The sequence below is a fragment of the Elephantulus edwardii genome, unplaced genomic scaffold (genome assembly GCF_000299155.1).
Source record: "Elephantulus edwardii isolate Elephantulus edwardi_28Jun2011 unplaced genomic scaffold, EleEdw1.0 scaffold00022, whole genome shotgun sequence".
Taxonomy (NCBI): Eukaryota; Metazoa; Chordata; class Mammalia; order Macroscelidea; family Macroscelididae; genus Elephantulus; species Elephantulus edwardii.
The window spans coordinates 15,523,657-15,547,134 of NW_006399772.1; the positions used below are offsets into that span (position 1 = coordinate 15,523,657).

Below are 23,478 nucleotides of genomic sequence, written 5' to 3' on the forward strand. Positions count from 1 at the left end.
GAGCAAACTGAAGCTGTGAACAATCTCAATCTCTTCGCCATCCATCCTGACGCTGCCAATTGGTCCAGTGATGAGAATCTTTGCCCTGAAATCCTATTAAACAAGTAATAAATTAGCTTAGCTAGAGTAGTATGCATTGAGTCTCACTGTTAACCCCAAAGCTACGTCCCTCTGGTGGTCTGAATTCTCCAGCAGCTAATCTCCTCTTGTGTAATTACAGACTTGGAAACCCAGTGGAGGGTCAGCTATGAATTGACTCAGCTTAATTGGCAATGAGATGAGAGTTTGTATTATTTTACTTTTTAAAGGGATTGTATACCAATGAAGGAATTTTTCTTTTACTTTTCAAAGAGAAGAACAAACTGTAGAGGAGAAGTGGGCTGGGAGAAAAATGCAACAATGAATGAATGGAAATCCAAAAATTTTTGTAAATGTTCATTAAAATTAATAAAATAAAATTTAAAGAAAAAAAAGTCTGCCATGAGAAGAAGCCACTTTTAGAACCATCTATATGGGATCTTTCTCCGATCACTCTAAGGGAAAAGCCTGTTTTCCCCACCTTCAGGGCATCTCTGCATCCTTGGCCTGTCAAGTTATCTTCACGAGGTATCCTTCCTCTGTGTGACTCTATCCATTCTCCCCTTTTATAAAGTGGCACTCTCAGGGGACAGGACCCACTCAGCTCTGGTCTGATCTCATTAACTGATACGACCTACAAAGAAAGAATCTATTTCTAAACAAGGTCCTATTCGTAGAGACAGGGGTTAAGGCTTTAACATTTGAAGGGACACATTTCAATCCATAACAGTTATTCAGCTGCTGCGTGGACACAGGCTGGTAACTTGAAATTTGTTCTAAGCTGAGATACTGAAGAAGGAGGCTGGCAACCCCAGGAGGATAGGAAGAGAGTTTCATAAGGGATTACTTACTGAGGTGAAGTTCTGTGTTGGCCAGAGCCAGACTCAAGTCCCCATGCTCCCAGAGGGAGGTAGGGGCTTCTTTAACTGTGACAAACTAAGGAAATCCGGTGCCAAGACCTCGAGTTTCCAAGGCCACTCAGTCACTTATTACATAAAAAAACCTTAGCGAGCAGAAGTGAGCTAGCAGCAGGCAGAGTGTGAATCTACAGAAGTTTCCTTCCTCACAGTGAAAATTTATAAAAGTAAAGATAAATTCTCATTTGTTAAATGTTCCCATTTAACAAAACAGCTAGTATTAGTTTTTTTTCACGTGATTTTTAAAACCATCGCTATCAAGTTGTTGTTGTTGTTGTTGTTGTTGTTGTTGTTGTTGTTGTTAGGTGCCATCAAGTCGAGTACGACTCATAGTGACCCTAAGAACAGATCTGAACCCTGTCCTATGTGACATCCCATTACTGCAAATTGCTGTGTCAATGCTTCTAGTTGAGTCTTCCTCTCTTTTGATGACCGTCTACTTTTCCAAGCAAGATGTCCCTCTCTAAGGTAGTCCGTCCTAGCAATAAGCCCGAGAGACAAAACTTTGTCACCTTTGCCTCTAAGGACCATTCTGGTTGCACTTTTCCCCAGATGCATCTGTTTGTTCTTTTGGCAGTCCATGGAATAGTTAGTACTCTTCTCCAACAGGACATGTATATTTTAAATATCTCCCCCTATTTCATGTATTTGTTGTTGCTGTGTACTGTTGAGTCAGAACTGCCCTATAGTTGACCCTCCAGTGAGTTGTCAGAGGCAGTTAATTGCTGGGAGCAGATTGCCTGTTCTTCCTAAGAGCAGCTTTGCCCTAACAATGAGTCTGCAAAACATTTTTAAAAACAACGTTATGCTAGTTCATTGACTGGATGTATTCTGTTTCAAGTAGCTATTTCCCAACTCCAAGAAAACTCTCTGACTTAAGATTTTAACCTTTTGTCTCGCCAGCTACCCATGCCCTCCCTTAATTTTTTTTTTTATCATTGATTGCCAGTATTGGAATTATAGCTCAAAGACATTATCTTTTTTAACATTCTTGGTCCGTATTGCCAATTTGCATTCTCAAAGAGTTATGCTGGTTTAATGCCATGAACTAAACCAAGAAGTATCATTTTCTCCATAGTCTTCTCAGAACAGGGTACTCATCTTTTACATTTAGCTAATTTTATAAGCCACAAATGTTCATTGTTTTAAAATTTGTTTTTATTAGTAGAGTGTTTGATATTTTACCATATGTTTGTTTATGGTTTATCTTTTGTAAATTATCTATTTATTTCCCTATTACCATGATTTCTTTCTTCTTTCCCAATACTTAGGCTTCTTAAGAGGGTGTTTTTAAAGTCAAATTGGATAGGTTCTTCATAAAATAAAGATATTAACTGTTATAGCTGCTACAAATGCTTTTCCAGTCTGTTGTTTGCTCTTTTATTTTGGCTATGCTTCTTTTAGATTTAGGGAGCTTTGTTGATAATAGTCTACACGGAGTTTCACTGCTTAACCCAGAGACTGTGCCTCTCGGGTGGTTTGAACCCACTAGAGAAGATGGGTAACTGTTCATATAATTTACAGCCGCAGAAAACCTGTTGGAGAGTCAGTTATGAGTCTGTTCTGACAGAGCAGCAATGAGTTGAGGTGGTAGGTTTTTTAATAGAAATAAAATTTTTCTTTTATTCTGGTTTACTTACAAAGTTCTTATACATTGTTTTTTATACCAAATCTTTCCCATTTCCTTTACGGACCCCTCCCTCCTCCACCAAATAGTGTGAGTCTATGATTAACCCCCACCCCACCCCGCCCATTCTCACCCCTCTGCTCTCTCAGCCTTGGATCATACTTGTTCTACAATAATGGTCTTGTACAGTATTTGTCCTTATGGGACTTAGTTAGTTTACTTAGCCCAATGCTCTCCAGTTCCTACCAAGTTGGGATATTTACAAAAATCACTGTTCCTGCATGCTGCATAGTATTCCATCGTGTGAATGTACCATAATTTCTCACTCTATTAGATTGTGGTTGGGAATTTGGATTGTTTCCATGTTCTTGTGATGTTGAATAAGTTATGAACATTGGTGTACAGGTTTCCACTTGAGTCTCACTTCTTATTTTCTCAGGGTACATTCCAAGCATGGAATAGCTGAGTCATTTGGAATTTCTATGTTCAGCTTTCCGAGGAAACGCAAACTGTGTTCCAGAGGGGTTGTACCATTTTACAATCCCACCAACAGTGTATAAGAGTTCCTATCTTGCCACATCCTCTCCAGCACTGATTACTTGCGGTCCTGTTAAACTTTGCGACAGCTACTAAGGAGTTGAGGGTTTTTTCTTACATTTACACATGCTTTGAAATTTAGCACATCTAATTCTGTCAATTCTGGATGTCTTAAGCTGAGAAAGTCGCCTTACCTAAAAGAGTAAATATAATGAAAAGTGTACTGGGGGGGGGGAAGTCATTCCGTTGTCTAGAGATTGGGGAGTAAGGTTTATCTTTGAAACTTCATCCCCAGCCCCTCCCTATATCCTGTAATTGCCTTAAACTCTTTTGTCTGTTAAAGTTGATGTTGATTGCCCGAATGCGCCTCATAGCAACTCTATTCCAAAACTATCGCCATTTCTCCAAGTTCATAGAGTTTCCAGAGGCATGAGGTTTAAGAAGTGGATGCCACTCCTGCTTCCAAGTATCTCTTAACACCTGGTGATTTTTAACTCTCCTTGTGACAAAACATTGTTCTCTATAGATTAACTTTTTGAAAACTTGTCTGAAACAAAATCAGGTTGAATCAGGGCCTGGAGCATGCTCAGAAACACCACTCCTAAGGGAGTGTTGAGTGTCTCCAAGCGAACCAGACAACCATCCCATAATAAATGGTATCTCTTGAACCAGAAGCCTTTACAACAGGGTCCATCATCCATCTTAAAAAACCTCACACTTAATTATTATAAACCCCCCTGCTCCCCAACAAACCAGGCAATTCAATGGACTTGAAAGTCACACCCTGATCCTCTTCCTCCATAAGAAGGAAAAGCTCTTAGGATGGAAGAGCAGATGATTTTCAAGGCATGGAGGAAACCCTTACTAATGCCTTTCACAGTCAATTACTATGATACATAAAACATATACTAGAGGAATGACAGCAGGGGTCTGTCAGTGGTTGCCCCAGTGTAGGGCACTCTTAAAACTTCCTTGGAAATAACAATGAGAGAGAATTCACCAAGTTGATATAAAACTAAATTGTCATCTGGCAAGTTCCTTTTCAGAACAAGAACAATGAGCCCCCATTAAACCCCCTGCAGGTGACTTAATGGGATTAAAATTTGCTAGTGTAACCACTAATCACTTCTGCTCCAGGTGAGTTGCATATGCGGCCAGAAATATCTTCCCTCCCAATTCCTTCCACCGGCCCACATACTTTGATCCATTAAGTGGACTTTAGGTTACACACCCCCTGTGCAGGCTTTTCTAAGGGTCCCAGACCCAGATCTGGTCTGTCATGTGAAAGAGGACAGAAGAGCAAAATCTTACAAACAAGAGAAATGGAGTCAGTATTTGAAACTTCTAAGTTATTTTTTCGTAGATGAGTCATATCCTTCAGAGACAGGGTTGCACAACTTTAAGGGTGGTGGGAGGGCCGTGATAAAGGAAATGGAATGCTCTGGGGGAGATCTGAAAAGACAGGGTAGTGGTGGGCATAGTTCAATGGTGGGCATAGTTCAATGGTGATTCATTTTATAAAACAATGACTGAGAATGTTTGTATGAAACACAAGGTGAATGAAGGATAATGTGAAGCACAACATATAGAAACTTTCAAAGCAAACCAATTTTTTTTAAACAAAGGTCAGTCTCCTAATACTAGAAGTTGAAGAAGGAATTAGGGCTGCAGATAGGTTCCACTTAAAAGAGAGAGATTATTGTGGATTATCTGAGTGGACCCAATGGAATCATAAGTGGAAGAGGGAGACAGAAGAGGTCAGAATCAGAGATAGCTGTAACTGGAAGAATGAATTAGAGATGACAGTGTGAGACAGATTTAAAATCTGATAATACTGATTCTCAAGATGGTACAAAGAGTGCACGAAATAAGGAAAACGGGGACCTCTAGAAGCTGAAAAACGGAAAGATAAGGTTTTGCATGTATCAGTATTATGAAGAACTCGTTCTCAAGCTCAGAAATCCACAAGAAATAGGAAAGAACAAATGGACATGGTAAACACAGGAAGAGGGAAGGGCGTAGTTACACTGTTGTGATTGCAGTCCAGGTCAGGAATGAAAATGTGTGTGAATTGTTGAATGGAAAACCAATTTGCTCACAATGAAAATTTTAAACAATTACTTTTTCCAATTGCTAACTAGTATTGCCCAGTATGGCAGTGCCACACAAGTTGAAGGATCTCTAGCTTCTTTCTGGATTCTGGCTAAGGTGCTGCGGAACATTGGTTGAAGCAACATATTTGGAAAATAATCTCCCAATATGCAGAAGAACTATATATAACATCATTTCTTCAGCCCTGTCATTTCAGCTGAATACATTTTAAATAATCCAAAACATGGGAAGAGCTATGTATAAGGTTACAGTTGTGTTATCTGGAGTAGTGGAAATTAGAAATAATGTCTAATAGGGAAAGGACTACCTAAATTACAGAATATATGCTTTGCTTTTTAGATAAACATAATAAGAAGTTGTTGTAGCACTAAGTGTAGGCATATGTGATTACAACTATGTAAAACATATACAGAGAACTCAAATTAGCTACTTGTACAAAGTTTTTTTTGTGTATATTATCATAACTTTACCTTTCTATTGTCCTTAGTACATCTCTGCTATTCCAAAACAGTATTGACCAGGAAAAGAACTTTATTGTTCATAAGAACTTCTCAAGAGACTTAAAAATTCTACCATGAAAAGCATTAATCAACAAAATGTATCTACCAACTCTAAACTCTTATAATCATTATCAAATACCAGTATATGTCCCACCCCCCACCCCGAGAAGACCCATCTTAGATCAAACACAATTTCAGGAAAATCTGACATTGTCCTTCTGTCTTGACCTTACATAAACCTCTGTTGAGGTAGTGCTGCCCCTAATGGCAGTGAGCAATAAACTTGGCCTACTTTTACAACAGATTGGGTGATATTTGGGAAATTGGCACTCAATAATGTAGAGAAACTTCGAATGTATAGAAAAAGATTTAAAAAAATGTGTAGATAATGATAAGGGATTAATACTTCTATCATTTTTCAAGCTTTTTAATGCTGTTTTTATGTAATGAGAGCAAGACTTCAGTCAATAACAAAGAATTTAGAAGCTACCTTTTAATGTTCAAAGATCAAATAAAGGTAAAGCCGCAAATCCTATTATTCTTGTTGCTGTATTTTATAGAACAATCAATAACAATACAGACAGAAGACTAGTTAGGTGGGAAACAGAGCTGTCTATACTGTAATTATGCTTGTGCAGTTGAAATACTTAGGGGCTCAGTTGTAATGAAAATGATCCCAAAATGCTCTAAATTCACTTAGTTAATCCTGAGAAACATAAGAACATCCACAACAGCCTTTAAATGAGTTCTGGTATTTAATGGAAGAGGGTCTTTAGACAATGGCTGGCTTACAAGTGAATTACATCAAGGCCATCAACCTAAGACACAAAATTTAAAGCCAGGCTTTAATCAACACAAGTCTCATAGTGACTAGGCTTTGCCGTGTTTGTCAAATACCTTCCCTGGTGTCTTATGAAAATAAGAGAGGAAAGTTGATGAAGACAGTCTCAGCCCACAAAGGCAGAGCTCAACCCTTCCTTTGTATACCTGGCATGTTGCTTTGAGTCAAGTTTTCTCATGCAGATAAATTTTGATGCTTTCACTGACAAACAAGTTCTGGTAGAGCCAATTTATGGTGAGATACTGAGGTAAATGCTACCTTCCCCACTGGCTATGATCTCATCCTGATATTCGACCTTCGTTTTCTGTAGCATAAAGGGGATTTGTAGTCTGGATGAAGCTCATCTGTGGGGACCATAGCAACACAGAACTGGTCAACAAAGTCTGAAAATTGTCCTACGACAGGACCAAGAGATTTCCATAGCTCTGGGTTAAGACACACCAGTGACAGGAATAAAAACACATATTAAGATTAATTGGGTAATTTTTATTTCATATTTACCATTGAGCAGCAACCAACGTGAACATCTGGGCAAACAATCTCCTAAAATGTTCTGCTCTGTGGCTGCTTCAGAAATATGCGCACATGATAAATTTGACTGTTCATTGTCAGAAATGAAGAACAAACCTCCAAAACCCAGAATGGCTTCAAGAGCAAATAACACTGATTCATAGTGTGCCCGAGCACTACCAACAAATTATTAAATTACAGAGAAGGAAATCAAAGAAACTTTGTTATTTTATGCATGTCACCTTATTTAAATGGAAGGTTTTACTTCTTTAAAGCAACAGAAATATGGAGCTTTCTCTCTATATATACAAATATTTACACATATACACATAGATTTTAAGGATGTGATTACAAACACAGAATGTTATCATCAAAAGCTAGTTCAAGAAATTTCCAACTGCAAAAGTTGCAAGATACAAAGCTAAAATTCATATGTTCCTTTTCTCAATTATGAACACTTTCACTAAACATAAATATTTTAACATATATTAATATTTCTGACATTCAAAATTGTAAAGTCAATATGGCAGAATTATTGTTAAAAGCACATATGTACAAATAGTATTTTTTTCATACATAAAGTATTTGGCATAATTATAACAATCATACTGCATCCACAACTGTTTGATTTTTACTTTTTTTTCTTTTTACACATAATGGTATCTCTTATTAAAATTAACCAGTTATGTACAAAAATACTTGAACATTTATTATAGAAAACCTCTATAACCAGCCTCAACAGCATATACCTGCTGAATGGTTTCATTAATATAAAAAAAGTGGTCACTGCCTTCCAGGTAAGCTACTGACAAAAGCAGACACAGTTAAACTGAAATGAGGTTCCCAAAAAAAGAGGGAAAATACTGAACAGTATGATTTAAAATACAGTTCAGTTATATCTATTGTCAAGTGAGTGTTATAAACAGTCAGCCAAAGAAAAACAAAGATACAAAATACATTACTACATACAAGGTGCTTTTTTTCACCCTCCTACAACTGTGGCATCAGCATTCCTATCTAGATCTAAGATGCTACTCTGCAAAGTTCAAGCTACAGCAGTCAACAGTCAACCTTCTTCAACTAAAGGACAAAAGGACCAGCTAAGATAAGCTCCGCTGGGAAGAACGATGATGTGTGAAGAGTTTTAAAAAATCTATTTTGTGCAGGATTGAAAGTTAATGCCCTTGTCTTTTCAAAGTCCTTTTGCCATTTAATCATGTTAATATATTTTCTCTAAGGTGTTTTCCCCCCCTTCTTCATTTACGTTATTGATTGAATACTGTCCGGTATTGATTCCTGAATGTTTGTTAATGGGACACATTAATTTGTGCCTACTTAATACTTGAATGTTTGCTCCTCTTCAATGACAAATTTTGTGTAAGAAACTATGAAAGAAGGAAGCACACAGTTCAAGCAAACGTTTCTCCAACGGTCCTCTGCTTCACCTTTCTGACTGGAAGTCAAAGTAAATTGCACCTTAAAAAGATTAAAAAAAAAAATTACAGTAGATATCACGGGTCAGGGTTCATGAAAGGATTCACCAACCTGCTCACAAAGTAGTTTTAAGAATGTAGACAGTTGTTCAATGTCAAAGCGACCTGAAAGAAATATTTCATTGCAAGAACAAAACAGCTTCCAGCCATAAACCCTGCACCCCTCTAAGTAAGTGTATTGACCAACTAGCCTGCTTTAAACTTCAATTGTGATGAAATGCCTTGATCATTCTGTTCATGGAAAGAGCCAGACAACTCATCACCCTTGAGCTGGAACAGACTCATAGCTGACCCTTCAGCGGGTTTTCAGAAGCTATAAATCACACAGGAGGAGATAGCCCATCTTTCTCTCAAGGAGCAGCTGGTGAATTTGAACTACCCACCTCTGGGTTGGCAGTGCAACTCTCTACCCTCTAGGCCACCAGCGCTCAGAAGGTACAGAAACCTTCCAAAGTAAGATCCTTGTGTTAGAATGTGCATTGACTTAGTAAGCTTTCTGGAAGTATCAAGTATTCAGTAAAAAGTACACAACATTATCACACAGCCATCTTGTTTGACAATATTGTATTGGCTTTAGGATTAAACGATACAAAAAAATGTGAAGGTAAAAAGATAAAAAGTCATTCTGGATCACTGTTTATCACTCCCCAGGAGCCACATGTGCCATGGAACTCAGCCCCACTTCAGGGGGCACCTGGTGGCCCGGAGACCAGGACCTTCTCATCCCGTGCAACCCTTACAACTGAGTTTCCCATTCATTCATCCGGAGAAAAAGCTGAGTTAAGTCATTAAAGTGCCTACACTAAACGTCTTCACATCAGACTTAGTATTTTGTAAACGGCCAAGGGTTCATCCCAGGGAAATAGAAAAAGGGGGCCTAGAGCTGAGAGACCTTGCGCGGCAGGGGCCTGGGGCGCGGCGCGGGCTCAGTCCGCCGGGTGCCGTTCTCCAGGGGGTTCGGCCGCGCGGCCAGCGGCTTGGGGGGCAGCGCGGGCGGCTCGGACGTGACCGGGATGGACAGGCTGTGAGGCAGCGGCACCGGGCGCCGCAGAGTCCGCTCGTACACGCTGTAGGGCGGCGGCGTCTTGCTCTCCCGGCGGGCGGGCTCCTCGGGCGCGCTGTAGCCGGTCACAGCCACCGGCGCGGGCGGCTCGGCCACCTGGTTCTCGAAGCCCGAGGTCTCGGACGTGCTGCACCGGCTCAGGGAGGAGATCCCGCTGCTGTAGCTGCCCGACAGCACCGGGGAGTTGGAGATGAGGCCCGGGGAGTGGTACTCCACCGGGGAGGGCGTGAAGGACTGCGCAGAGCCCTAGGGGGAGGGACAGAGGGGGGCAAAGGCGAGGAGAGACAAAGCAGAGGGTCATTAGCATCCAGACTTTGATGGGATCATTCACATAGTACATTAAGCCTTCAGCTGCTGGCTCATCTCCTCCTCCTCATCCTGCCTCAGCAATGAAGTGAAAGGGAAGAGATTGGAGAGGTGCTGGAAGGGCCAGCACCAGAGAGGAGAACCCTGATTGAGATGGCCTGACACAGTGACTGTGGCAATGCGGGCAGGTGTGTCTGAGCTGGTGAGGCGGGCCCAGGCCAGGACAAGGCTCAGAGCCTCTTGTTCATAGGGTCACTATGAGTCAGAGTCGAGTGCATAACAACATTAATCCCCGAATTTAGAAATATAAGCCAAAATGTTGTTTCTTGATACACCTGGGATGAAAAATATCTTTTGAAACTCAGCCCTTTAGATGCCAGCTTCTCCCTTTACCATAGTCCCTACCACTCCACCCTGTGTTCCATGCTGCTGCCATTCATTTATACTAACTGGCATTCTCCAGACTCTCAATTTGCACCCCCTGCTAGTGCTGGGTTTCTAGAGGGCACTGTCACCACCAGGGACCTCAGGAGACAGCCTGAATCTTCTGTCCTTGCTCCTGGCCAGGTTGAAACTGCTAATCTGTAGCCCTCTGATTCTAGCCTTGAAATGTAAACCATGTCATTGGCAATGTTTTAACAAAACCTAATCTGAAAATAAGATTTCACATACAACTCCAGGCTTCTGGCATTTCATAAAGAACTGGATGTTTCAGTTACAACAACTTGGATAAAGGTTCTCCTTTAAAGCTGAAAATAGCTGGACCCCTTTAGATGAGGATCTACACACACACACACACACACACACTTTACCACAGTCCCTGCCACTCCACATAGTGCTCCACTCCACCTCCTCCACTCATGTGCGCTAGCTGTGTGGCCCCATCAAGAACCTGGACTGGCCTTAAGGAGTAGGAGTCCTGGGAGGTGCCCTGTGAAAGGAGGGTTTTGTGGAAAAGACCATTCACTATATACTATATACTGAATACTGTATACATATACGGAGTCCCAGTTGCCTAGTGGTAAGGAGTAGAGCTGCCCAGCCAAAAGGTATGTGGTTTGAATCCACTAGCTGCTTTGTGGGAGAAAGGTGAGCAGTTTCTTCCCAATTTATAGCCTCTAACAACAATATACTGTATATATGTTAGTTAAAGACCATCAGCATTTTAAAGTCTCTGCACTCATACAATAAAGAAGTATGGATAATCTTGTTTAGTCCTTTCTAAACATATTTGATCATTAGGCCCTTTTTGCACTTGTCGGTTCTATGGAAAACATCTTGCAAGACGCCACCCAAACATCATTTTACTATGGCTTTTCTTTTTAATGAGAATGATGTTGGAGGATACAAATCCTTTCCTTAAGGAGCCTGGATTAAGCATGCACTATTAAGAGACTCACATTCACTACAGTCTTCGCAAAAAAATGAGATCTCCTCCAATTCCAAACAGGACAAAAAAGTGCAGTCTTCTCTATGACGTTAATGGTAGCCCTTAAATGCTGGGGGAAAATGAAAACTCTGCCAGGTAAGGTGTATTCTAATGGCAGCAAAGCTAATGACTAATAACTTGACAGCAGCGCCCTCTAATGTAATGAAGATGTTACAACACAAAGGTTCAATCTGTTTTCTCTTTTTTTTATCTCTAGCTGTCAAGACATGGACATTCGGCTTTGTATGGTCTTAAAACTATGTGCAGTTTTGCACAGGGCTTCCCCCCCCCCTTTTTTTGCAGTTTTGCATGCACCCCACCTGCAGCTGCCTCGAGAGACCCAGATAACAGCAGTGGACAACACGACATCCTTCCTCTGGACCAGGTGTGGCTTTTACATCTGGTCCTTGCTAGTCATCATCCCTCTCCTTGATTAGAGGACAAGGGTTATTCTCGCAGCTACTTACACATTTTCAGCCTTTGAGTTTCTTTTGTTTTGAAGAACTAATCCCTAAGACTCTTTACTACCTATTTCTACTCCACAAAATCAAGTTGAAAAGCACAGATGTCAATGCCATAGCAACACGTGGGAGCTCTTTGCTCCTAACGGTAAAAGCAAAGGCACAGGAAGGGCACAGTGCTCTCCTCCGTGTCACATCAGACTGTCAGTCTGTAACCACAGGGCCAATGTGGTGACATGCCCTGTGGGATGAACAGCTGCACTGCAGAACACCAACAAAACGAGTGAAGGGTTTGCACGCATGCCAAATTTCTACCTCAGAAATTTTGGGAATGTTAATGAGATCACGCTTCTCTGCCTTGCTTCCTACAGTCTCAATTTTTGTCATCGCCTCTCCTTGTTGTTACGTGCTGTCATCAACTCTGACTTAAAGTGACCCTAGAGGACCGAGCAGAACTGCCCTGGAGGGTTTCCTAGGTGATACAAGAGCACAGAGCCAGCCCCTTCAGAAAAGGCATAGATACATCAGATATTAGAAAGCTGACTGGAAGTGGGGGACAAGGAGACTTCTCCACGACTGTGATGTGGAAAGACTGGGAGGGTAACTGTATCATTTGGTTACCAGCTGAGCACGCTTAACCACTACCTAACCAGGCTCAAGTATCCAAAGCTCCACAGATCTATCAGATTATTACCTACTGCACGAGTGCTTTTTGAAACTAATCTGTCATTTGATTTTTGCACTGGGCAGATACAACGCACCAAAAAGGCCATGGAGCGTGTGACTTGCACGTCACCATGTTACTGAATCATTCTTTCAATGCTTACTTCATCCTCACATGCAACGCCTCACCTTGTCCTGACAATCCTTAAAGTCAGCTCGATTCAATGTGGACTGAGCTTAAATGTTATTCTTTACCTTCCTTCATGAGGGATTTTGTATGTTTAAAGATATTAAACAATTCAGGACTGCACACCAATTCAAATGTACCAACCTTTACGATTTCCCAGCTTGTTCCAGGAAGTTGTTGTTGAGTTTACCTCCCTGTCTTTCGTGTATTTCCAGTGTTAGTGAAATTCTTGTTTTAAAATACTCAAAGAAATGAAGTTGGGTTTGACATATGCAAGATGAGCCTAAACTATTTCAGGGATTTTGTTATTAATGTTTCCAATCTAGGTATCTTCCCCCCTTCCCCCCCTTTTAAAAATTTTATTCTTATTTAACTACAAAGTTTGAATACACTGTTTTTCACAAAAGATGCTTCCCATTTCCTTCACCCCACCCACTGATCGAATCGTGCTGTGTCTCAATCCCAAAAATCATGGTGACAATACCCCAGGAGATATGCTGGACACACAGTTCATTTCTAATTCAGAGTGTGTACCCTCTCCACGCAGGTTCTCGGCCCCACCACGTGTCAGATAATAATCTGAAGCAGATCAAGCAGCGGTTAAGCAAGAAGTTCCTCTAAGGGGAAGCCTGTCATTCCTTTCCCAGCTCCCACCCCGCTTCTTTGCTGGGTCTGTACAAATGAAGCTGCCTCTTGATGTTAAAGGCACGGAATCCTCAGGACAAAGGAACTTGGGGTCAGTGTCTAGACCCCATCTCAAGAATGGCCTGTACCTTCAATGGAGATCTTCCAGCAGGGGAGGGGGACACCGGGGTCGTGTGTCTTGCTGGTGAAGCTGTAAAACAGAGAGAGGAATCACTATTACAAAGAGAAACCACATGGTTGACCACTGAAAACCCAGAGAAAGGGTCCAGTGAATAAGGACCAGAGTGAGGGAGATAAGGAAATGATACTATTCCAAACAGATACCTGGTGAAGGACACCCTTACAGAGACATGGGACAATCAATGAAGGTCTACCAGGTTACACAGGACACTTTAACGAACGTGGCAAATCCCCAAACTGGTATAATACCCTTTATGTTTCCCAAAACTACAGATCCTCTCCATGGCTTGATATAACATGGGGTGGTTTCAAGTGGGAGGTGACAGGGACCTAGCAGCCCACCAACTTAGAACAGGCCCATGGGACTAATATTACTTTACCCTTTTACATTCCCAAGGTGCCTACAACAGAAAACCCCAGGCCAGGTCCATAAATGTGAGCCGTTCTCCATTCCCCTCCCTAATGTCTATTCTGAGACCCTCCCTCAACTTCGTGGGTGATGGTTCTCCATTCTTTTTCTTTCTCCTACAAGCATTGGGTCCCACATCTGGGAAACTGTGTGTTGAGTGATTATGGACTGAAGCAGCTCGCTGAAGCAGAGACTTACAATATTAGCTTGCATGACACAGCAAGAGGGTTAGTCAACACCATTCCCCCAGTGTCACCTAGAGAGGCTTCCGTGAGCGCCCCCCCCCCCCAGTGTGCTGCTCTGCGATTAGTGGCCATTCGCCAAGCTGTCAGAATGTAGGTTTGTGACACATAAGAAAACCACAGAAAGGATGAAGGGAACACAGACACCAATCCCACCACAGTGGCCACAGATGATGATGGTGGCACAGACCAGGAGAGCAGTGAGTGCTGAAGGGACAGCAGCTGTACCCACAGAGAGCTGGGGAGATGTGTCCTGAGTCCCAGCAGACCCTGCAGAACACTCCAGGCCCACCCGGGGGACCATGAGCCCGGCCTCCTGTGTGTGGACACACTGTCAGTGCCTGTGAAGTTCTAATGTCAGTGTTTGCTTCTCTCCCGTGCATGCCTAGGGGAGCAGATCCCGACTGGTCACTGGATTCCTGTCATCAGGGTGGGACCACGCAAGGTCGCCTGTTCCCTGGGACTTCGTCTTCATGACTCAGCCAGTCAGTGACACCGGTACAATGGACACCAGAGTGACCACTCGTTCACTGCAGGTTCAGGCAGAGGTTTCTCTGGGAAGGCACTTCCCCCCCAGTCACCCACAATGGTTCTATCAACGTGCTAGCCTTCACGTTTAGACTAGTTTCACCTGCTATTCAGAATCTCCTGCTGCCTTCGAGTAAATGGTGACTCATGGGGTTGAGTCACAAGATGAAAAGGAAACAAAAACCATAAGGTTTTCTTAGCTGTGATATTTACACAAGCAGATCACCAGGCCTTTCTGCTCTGGCTCTGGGGAGTAGGCCAGCTGCCGACCATCAATGGGAGCATGTAAAAACTGTCAGTGACATCCAGGGCCCTTCCCATGAAAACCACTGCTACTTAAGGAGATGCTTTCCAAGCTCCCAATTTTAGACACAGATTCAGGCTTAAAGAGGAGAATGCCTGAATAAGCACATCATGAACAGAGTATGAATTACCTGGGTAACACATCTTCACCTGCCTTGGTCAAAGAGCTAATCCAAGTTAGCAATGAGCCCAAAGGACTCTCTTGTTCTGATTAAAGATGCACACACCTTTCAAAAATTAACAGTGAATTCTGGCTTAGGCAAGTATAGAACAACTTTGATAGCCTCTGCTGTGGTCAGGTGGCACCAAGACAATTCTGATACATAATGACCCTGCACTATAAGAGAAGGTAACCTTGTCCAGTCCAGCTCCATCCCACACTCCCTGCTGTACTCAGACCCACTGCTGCAGTCTCTGTGTCAATCCATCTCATCGGGGATCCGCACCCCTCTTCTCTATCCTCCTCTCCCTGTCCAAGCATGGGACCCCCTTCCAAAGACTGCTCTTCAGAGTACACACCCAACGTGCAGGAGATGAAGTCTCCCTCTCTTCTCTCTAACAAGCACCCTGTTTGCACTCCCTCTAAGGCTTGTTTGTTCTTTGGAAAGTCCACGGTCTATTCAATACACTTTACCAACACCACAATTCCAAGGTATCATTGTCCAAACATAGCACATAATTTATATTTAAAAGAGGAAAGACAGTGTTCTCCTATTAAAAGCAAACAGACAACACAAAACATAAGTAAGAAGATGCGATGGCAGAGTTCAGCAAATGAACCATCAGGGAGGAGTCCAGAAGACCCAGGAAGGAAAGAGCGCCACCCTTTCACATGCTGTGAGGCAGTTCTGTTTGCAGCGCTCCCTGCCTATGCTCGACCTGTGTAACTGTCCACAGGACTCCCCTCATGGCCAGGGAAGGTTGAGTCAGCCGGGTAGCACGGGCTCCTCTTAAAAACTACCCCGCGTGTAGGTCACCACGCGATGGCTTCTCCTTGCTCAAGACGTAAGGAGGTTATCGCTATGAACACACAGAGGACGGGCTTCCCCCACCCCTTTCCTTTCTCATTTTCAGTGGTTTTCAGAATCAGGTGTGCAGGGGCATAACCAAAGGGCTTTAAAAAGCACAGCTGAAATGTTGAAAATACGGTGTGTCAGGAGGCTAGGTGGGGAAATCTGTGTCTGAAGCCAGCACTTTATGAGATGCAGGGCTCTAAATCAGCCCCTGTGAGAAGCACTGCCTTTAGAGACTTCTAACCAACAGATACAGGTCACTACAAAACATGGCGAGACTTCGTCTCACAGCCATTGGGCATGTTATCGCGAGGGGCCAGTCCCTAGAGAATTATTTTACCACGTTCGGTAAAAATAGAGAGCAACTGAAAAACAAGAACACCGTCGACATGATGGGTTCATACAGCGGCTAAGTCCGCGAGCTTCGTGACCACAGCGCAGACTGGGAGCTGATGGTCCAGGGGATGCTTTTTTCTGTTGTGCAGAGTGGCTGGTATTAGAGGCAGCTCAATGGCATCTAACAATGACGTAGGTACCATTGTTTCCCTCAAGTTTATCCATGTTACTGGGAGCTGACTCCTATGCAGGGACATCTTGACCTTGATGTTCATGCCGAACAAGATGAAGCAAGTGGCTGTGTTGGCAGAAGCTGATAAAGAGGGAGGTGGTTAGAGCCAAGGCGAGAGAAGATGTTAGTGGCCAAGCAAGGTTAAGGCGCCACCCCCAGATCTAAGCAGAATACCGTGGGGGGGAAACACCCTGCAAAAGCTTTCAGAGGGCTTTATTAAGAAAGGGTCACTGCTTCACTCACTCACTTAAAAATTAAGGTAAGTATAGAGTGTAAGAAGAAGACCATTGCCAAAGAACTGTGTAGAAAGTAAGGTCATTTACCTCAGAAACCAAACGCCTACCTTTTTGTCCTGAGGAACTTAGGGTAAGCTGGCGTACTGAATAAAAATTATTTTATTAAAGTCATTGTTGGAATGCTTCAAATACCCACCAGTCAGTGTGGGTCTTGGGGGGACAGGGGGAGAGACAATTTTCCCATTATCCGCCATGGTCTTGGCTTCCTTCCCACTGTCCAGGCTCCAGCTGCTAGGGGTGGGGTTCACAGCTGGAAGGGAATAACACAGCTAAAAACACGGTCTGGCTTTGCTCTGTGAACACCAGAGAGCTTCTAGTAGGAGAAAGTCAGAATTATCCAAAATAAAATTTTAAAAGAAGTCAACTGGATTAAACCACCAAGAGGCCTCCGGAATACTAACCCTTTATTTAATTGGCTAGCTAACAGTTATAGTTGACATTTAATTGGGAGATAGCATGTCTCTTTACTTGCCTTAAGCTGTCAAAGAGAACTACGGATCTCTATGCTGGAGTGCTGAAACTTGTGGAGAATTACAAATGCTTTTAGACGCTGGTAACAGATGGAAGATTCAGTCACTAGACTATTTTAGAATTTGAGGGGGGTTTTTTTGGTGGCAATTTCTGGACAAGTGGCACCCAGAGATGAAGAAAGCAGCAGCATGCTAATATTTTTACTCTTTGGCAGAATAGTCGGGAAAGAGCAACCATTCTAGATCATTCTATTGACCAACTCCTGAAGAAAGGAAAGAATTCTTGTTCCTGAAAATAGTGAATCAAACGAAGTATGTACCAAAAATAATGTGGAATAGTGGAGGTGTATCCTATTTTAAAACTGCTCTTTGCTTCAGTAAGGAGCAGAAATATGGGACCAATCCTATTAGGAACGAGGGCAGGACACACAGATTAAAAATAGCCTCTATGCAATGAGGTTTACAAAATCAACTCTATTTCCAGTCAGTAGCTTTCTTCTTGTACAGACACTGCCATCTGGTGGACAGATCTGGGATTTCAAGGTTTCACCACTTCAAATGACCGCGTTCATTTAAAGGAATTAAAGTCTTAAAATAGTTTTTTTTTCTCTCTCTTCCTGTAAAATTCGTTTTGTGTTTTTATTTTATTTCTTAATTTTTGGAGGGTTGAAAGGGGTGAGAAGACTGCTATCATATTCCTCTGCTCTACAGCTCAAGATCAATAATCTGGCTTGTAAAAATAAAACACTTTGCATTTAAAAATAATTACAGCTTAAATCTCTCAAGGAAAGTTTTAGTGTTAATGTCTCTGCCTACCCTAATGACAACACAGTCTAGTTCTTAATGTGGGCGATTAAAGTGCATTTTTCCAGGACCTGTCATTAGTGACTTCGGATTCCCTGGTCTCTCCAGTTTGGAAGCTTGACCCTGAGAGAAGTGGAAAGGGTGCCTTGCTGCACACGCCCCCTCCTCCCTCCACACTCACTCCCTCTGTGTAACTGACGAAGTCACATCTGATTTGCTCTTCCTCCTCTGTCATGTTGCACCGACTGGTGGTAACAAACTATTTACTTCTGTGAATGTGCTTTATTCTCTCTCTTCACCCCCAGCCCCTTTTGGCGACCTTAAGGCAGGGCACACTCCATTGTGCATCGGGCTGCAGTTTCTAAATAGTATTTAATTGCACAAGAACCGTGTCTGCATCACCGCAAACAACAGATGAGCTGGCAGAACGAGCTTTGTAAGGGAGACAAAGGATGGGGCTGTGGCATGAAATCTGGAAAGCTGCTATTTTTGTTGTGCTGAACAAGTAACCTAACTGGCAATGTTCTTTTAAGGAAAAGCAGGAATTGCCTTGGTGACATGTCACGTCACACCAAAAAGTCACTTCTAATATGAGCTCCTAACGTGAGCTTCTAACTCGCTCTAATTCTGTGAAATAAAGTTGGTGAAGGAAGGATCATGAGTTACTGTCTTTCATTAAAGCCTCAAAGAGCAAACTAAGTCTTGATTATGAAAGATTCCCAGGAATTGCCTTCTACACAGACACACAGAAGACTGGAGGAAATGGGGACAAACAAAGCCTTGTACATCTCAGGACTGAGGAAGGGGCTGGCATCCACCTACCTTTCTCAGGTGCAGAAAGATTAGGGTCACTGCGTGGCAAGGCCCCATCTCCAATATGATTGAACAGCATTCTCTGAAAAAAGGGACAAGTGTTTATTTTTGTGACGTCACATGAGCCCTTTAGAAAATGAGATGCTTGAGTCGTTAACTGAATTTTTTCTGTTGAAAATAATTTGTGTATAGCATGATGGGCCTAGAACAACGCTATAGGTTGTTTTTTGGTTTGGTATGGCTTTTTTTTTCTTCTTTGCGTTAACCAATTACCTTTATTTTAATATTGGTTTATTTACAACGTTTGTATACAATATTTTTCACACTGGATCTTTTCCATTTGCTCCACTCACCCCTCTCTCCATCCAGCAAATTGATTAAATACCCCCCCACCCTCACACACCCCACCCCCCCCATCCCCCACCTCCCCATTCTCATGCCTCTGTTTCCCGCCGCCCCTCCCATACTTGTTCTACAATAATGGTCTTATACAATATTTGTCCTTATGGGACTGAATTAGTGCACTTCACATAATGCTCTCCAGTCTCCCCCAAGTTAGGTAGTAATTTACAAACTCATTGCTCCGGTGTGTTGTGTAGTATTCCATCGTGTGAATATACCATAACCTCTCAATCCATTTGATTGCAGTTGGACATTTGGGCTGTTTTCCATGCTCTTGCCATCAAAGCCATAGGTTTGGAGAATGAGAACACACTGTTTAGAATGTTTATACTGAATGAAGGGAAAGGCAATCACACTAGGGCTTTGGTGTGACATTAGTGAGTGACACCGCTGTTGTTGCTGAGTGTCGTGGAGCTGACGACAATCCACAGTGACCGTATGAATAGCAGATCTGAAACCTGCGTGGCTCTGAACCATCCTCATCATCTCTGATACGCTCGAGCCCCTTGCCCCAGTCACTGTGTCAATCAATCTGTTACGCTGAAGCTCTTTCTCTTTTTCTTAGATCTTCCTCCTTTCCCGGCAAGATTTTTTTTTCCAAGTACTGGTTCCCCCTTATAACATATCCAAAGCATGTGAGGCCAAGGAGCCCCCTAGGTGCATTTTCTCCAAGACAGACTTGTTTGTTCTTCTGGAAGTCCACAGGATAAAGAATTCCATTAACCAATGGTGCCTTAATGCTATAAAACAAAAGGTCGAAGGACAATTGTACAAAAAGCCAGTATGATGTGTAAACTTTCCCTGCAATTTTAAAAATGAATGAATTAATTTTTTTAAGTTTATATTGGATGTTAAATATGAATGATAACTTACTTTTCATATTGCAAATAATAGAGCTCTTCATGAATACAAATGTTAGACTGGCAGTATGATATGCAAATAAGAATTGAGGAAGTAATGCAGCTCAAAAATCACTAGTGAATGAGCCTGAAGGCTCATTACATTTTAAGTTCAATATTAAGTTAAAACTTCAGGAAACCACTGATATCTTGTAATTTTTACTCTACAAAAATGTCAGAACGATATGATCCTTTATAGAGAGTTAAAGGGAAGAACATTATGTCTTGAAAAGCAGATACTATACAGGAACGCATAGAACTGAAATTTTGGGCAACATGCACACTGTCTCAAGTTTTATCAAAAGCAGAAAACTCAAGGGGTTAATGAGAGGCTCTCTGGGCCCTTCACGTTGGCAATCTGCTCTCAGAGAGCAGATGGAACAAACTGAAATCCCCTTGCACCATCGAGTGACAAAGGAAAATGAAGATGGGTAGCAGGTTCTGCCAAACACTCAGATGTAATTTCTGTGAGACGTCAGGGCGGTGCAGATGAGGTCTGCTGGGATTCTCAGGATGATCACACAATCAGCAAAGCTAACCCATTCAAGGCCAAATCCCGCCTGTTCTCATCTACTTCCAGCTGCAGCGACAGACTTTCGCCATGTTGGTGTAGCGCCAGCGAGCAATTAGCTGGAGCCCCCATCACTCTTCTTCTCAGCTCACAAATTGCTCCCAGAGGCTCTGCAAAGTGGAGGACCACACAGGAAGTTGTTATCCACAACGACCCTTCAAAGTCCTTGAAGTATCTGGTGGTCCACACCCTACCATTCAAAACAAGACGTGTCACTTTAAAACGATGGTGGGTGGAGATGGGGGCCGGGTCCCCCACATCTGAGGTCTGCTTCTTAGTGAGGACAGTCCTGGGACTTCTATCAACAGAAATCAGACCAGGCCAATCAGAAACTGTCCTTGCATTTTCAGCCACTGCAGAAGGAACCCATTGTTGTTTTTTGAAATTAGGACTCCTTCAAGGTCTTTTGCTGGTCTAAAGACCCCTTCCCGTGATTGCTACTACATACATATGCAAACATGCATATACAAGTGTCAACTCATTCCCCTACCTTCATGTACCACGCCAGTTGTTGAATGGATTCTGACCCCACATATGGCAGAACAGAAATGCATTCTACAAGATTTCCATGGCCGCCTTTGAAGGCCTGAGTGGCTTAATCACTAACCTTTTAGTAGTAGCAGAGCCCTTAACCATTTGCACCATTCCAGAAACTCCTGATATTTAAAAGGCAACAATGAAATGTGAACCCTAGTGACACAGCGATTACAGTGCACCACCGCTAAGGGACAGGCTGGCAGTTCCGACCCAACATCCACACGATGGGAGAAAAACTACACGGTCTATATCCATGAAAATCACTGCTTTGGAAACACTCCGGTACGGTTCTGCTGCGCCCGATGTTGCTGTTAGGTGCTGTTAGTCACTGACTATGGCTCGTAGTGATCTTACAAACAACCGATCTGAACCTTGTCCCATCCTGCGCCCTCCTCATCACTCCTGACACACTGAAGACCGATCTCGTCAATCCATCTTGTTGAGGGTCCTCCACTCCTTTACATCTCTCCACCTTTCCAAGGAATAGCCTCTCCTAGCAACATGCCCCAAGTATGTGAGATGAAGCTTTGTCCAAACCCACCGTGGGAGAGTGAACTCTGAATCTTGCTGACCCTCCATTGGGTTTCCTCGACTGTCAATCTTAATCGGAAGTCACTGCTGTATCTTTCTCCTGCAGAGCGACTCATGAATTCAAACCACTGATGTTTTGGGGGTTAGCAGCCTGACCTGTTACATATGAGGCCACCAGGGCTCCTTACAGGGTCACTATGATATGGAGAGGACTCAACAGCACTAGGAATAACTAGAATGCCAGCTCACGGAGAGTAAAAGCATTTCCCATTTCCTTCCCAACTTTGCAACTCAGGCAACAACGTGAGTAACGTGGCGCAGGGATATCTGCGAGAGAGCAGAGAATCCAGGTGCACTCTGTCTGCAGCTGGACTTGCTGTCTTGCGCCATCCGTCTGTTTGCTTCTGGCAGCTAAAACGTGTTTCTGCAGAGATATCGAAGCGGGTCCTGGCTTCCCCCTGCCTTCTAGCCCCTCCTCCCCACAAAGGCTACCTGAGAGGGCTCCACAGGTGTCGGGTAGATGGCACTGCACGGTCTCTCCCTTGGCGACAAGCAAGAGTTTTCTCTGGAATGTTTGTGTTTGTCAGACAACAAAGGAGAAGCTGGGAAGAGAAGGAAGAAGCCTTATCATCAGTGTGACTGGTGGTGGCACTGGGCTGGGCGGGAGGGAAGAGCCGGTGTGCTGGGACACTGAAAGAACGGCTGCCTGGAGCTGGCCGGTTCTCTGGTCTCTTTCACTCTGCCCTGCACCCTGGCACTGACCTCTGGCACTTGACGGAGCAGAACTTGTCACGTTAGGTGAAGCGGAGTGAGTGGAACTCAAGCTTGAGGTAGACGGACTGGGCTGGAAAGACACAGGACAAGTGTTGTCATATGTGCCAGAGGCGAGGCCACAGACAACACTGACACATTTGAAACCCCAAAGGGCCAATTGTTTTTTAAAAGCTAAAAAATATTTTTAGGAAGCTCAAAAGACCATTTGAAAGTACAGTCTTGAAAGGCGTGCTAACTCAAAGAAGTCTGTCTGCATTAACGCAGAACTGGAGACATTCACTATTGCCAAAGGGATGCATTCTCCATAGTCTCAGCTCCATACGGCGCCTGCATACCAGTTAGCAAAGCTCTCCCCATCGCGAATGTAAGCAGATGACCCTCAGCCCAGAACACATAAATGTTTCTAAAATGCATAAATTGCACTTTCCTGTTATATCCCAACATATGTTTTTAATATTAATCTGGCAATATTCCTCTGTCCCTTGCCCCAAAGTAATAGTAAGGAAGATGGCAGCTTAGTCTCCTATAAATGCTATACTAGCAACATCTCAGGGGGAAAAACATTATAGGAGTCATTCTAGCTAGCTCCATACAAATTCTTTCTTTACACAGTGAAACAATCTCTTATCTTGACAAATTTCCCATATATACTTGAGTTTTTAACTTATTGCCATCGAGCCAGAACCAACTCAGAGCTGGCCTTGCATTTCGGATTCCTGAGGCTATAAATCACACGGGTGGGCGCTGCCCATCTTTCTCCCTAACTGTG

The 23,478-nt window shown here is 43.0% G+C and overlaps 1 protein-coding gene across 1 annotated transcript in view; it reads right to left on the bottom strand.

Moving 5' to 3' along the window:
- Positions 1-9,492: 9,492 nt before the first annotated feature.
- DOCK4 (dedicator of cytokinesis 4) overlaps positions 9,493-23,478 on the bottom strand; it is a 312,634-nt gene continuing 298,648 nt past the window's right edge. The window contains exons 47-52 of the mRNA XM_006882693.1: positions 22,698-22,779; positions 22,428-22,537; positions 19,005-19,077; positions 17,045-17,158; positions 13,498-13,559; positions 9,493-9,924 (exon numbers count right to left, since the gene is read on the bottom strand). Of these exons, the coding sequence (XP_006882755.1) occupies positions 9,493-9,924; positions 13,498-13,559; positions 17,045-17,158; positions 19,005-19,077; positions 22,428-22,537; positions 22,698-22,779 (873 nt within the window). The remainder of the gene's footprint in view (positions 9,925-13,497; positions 13,560-17,044; positions 17,159-19,004; positions 19,078-22,427; positions 22,538-22,697; positions 22,780-23,478) is intronic.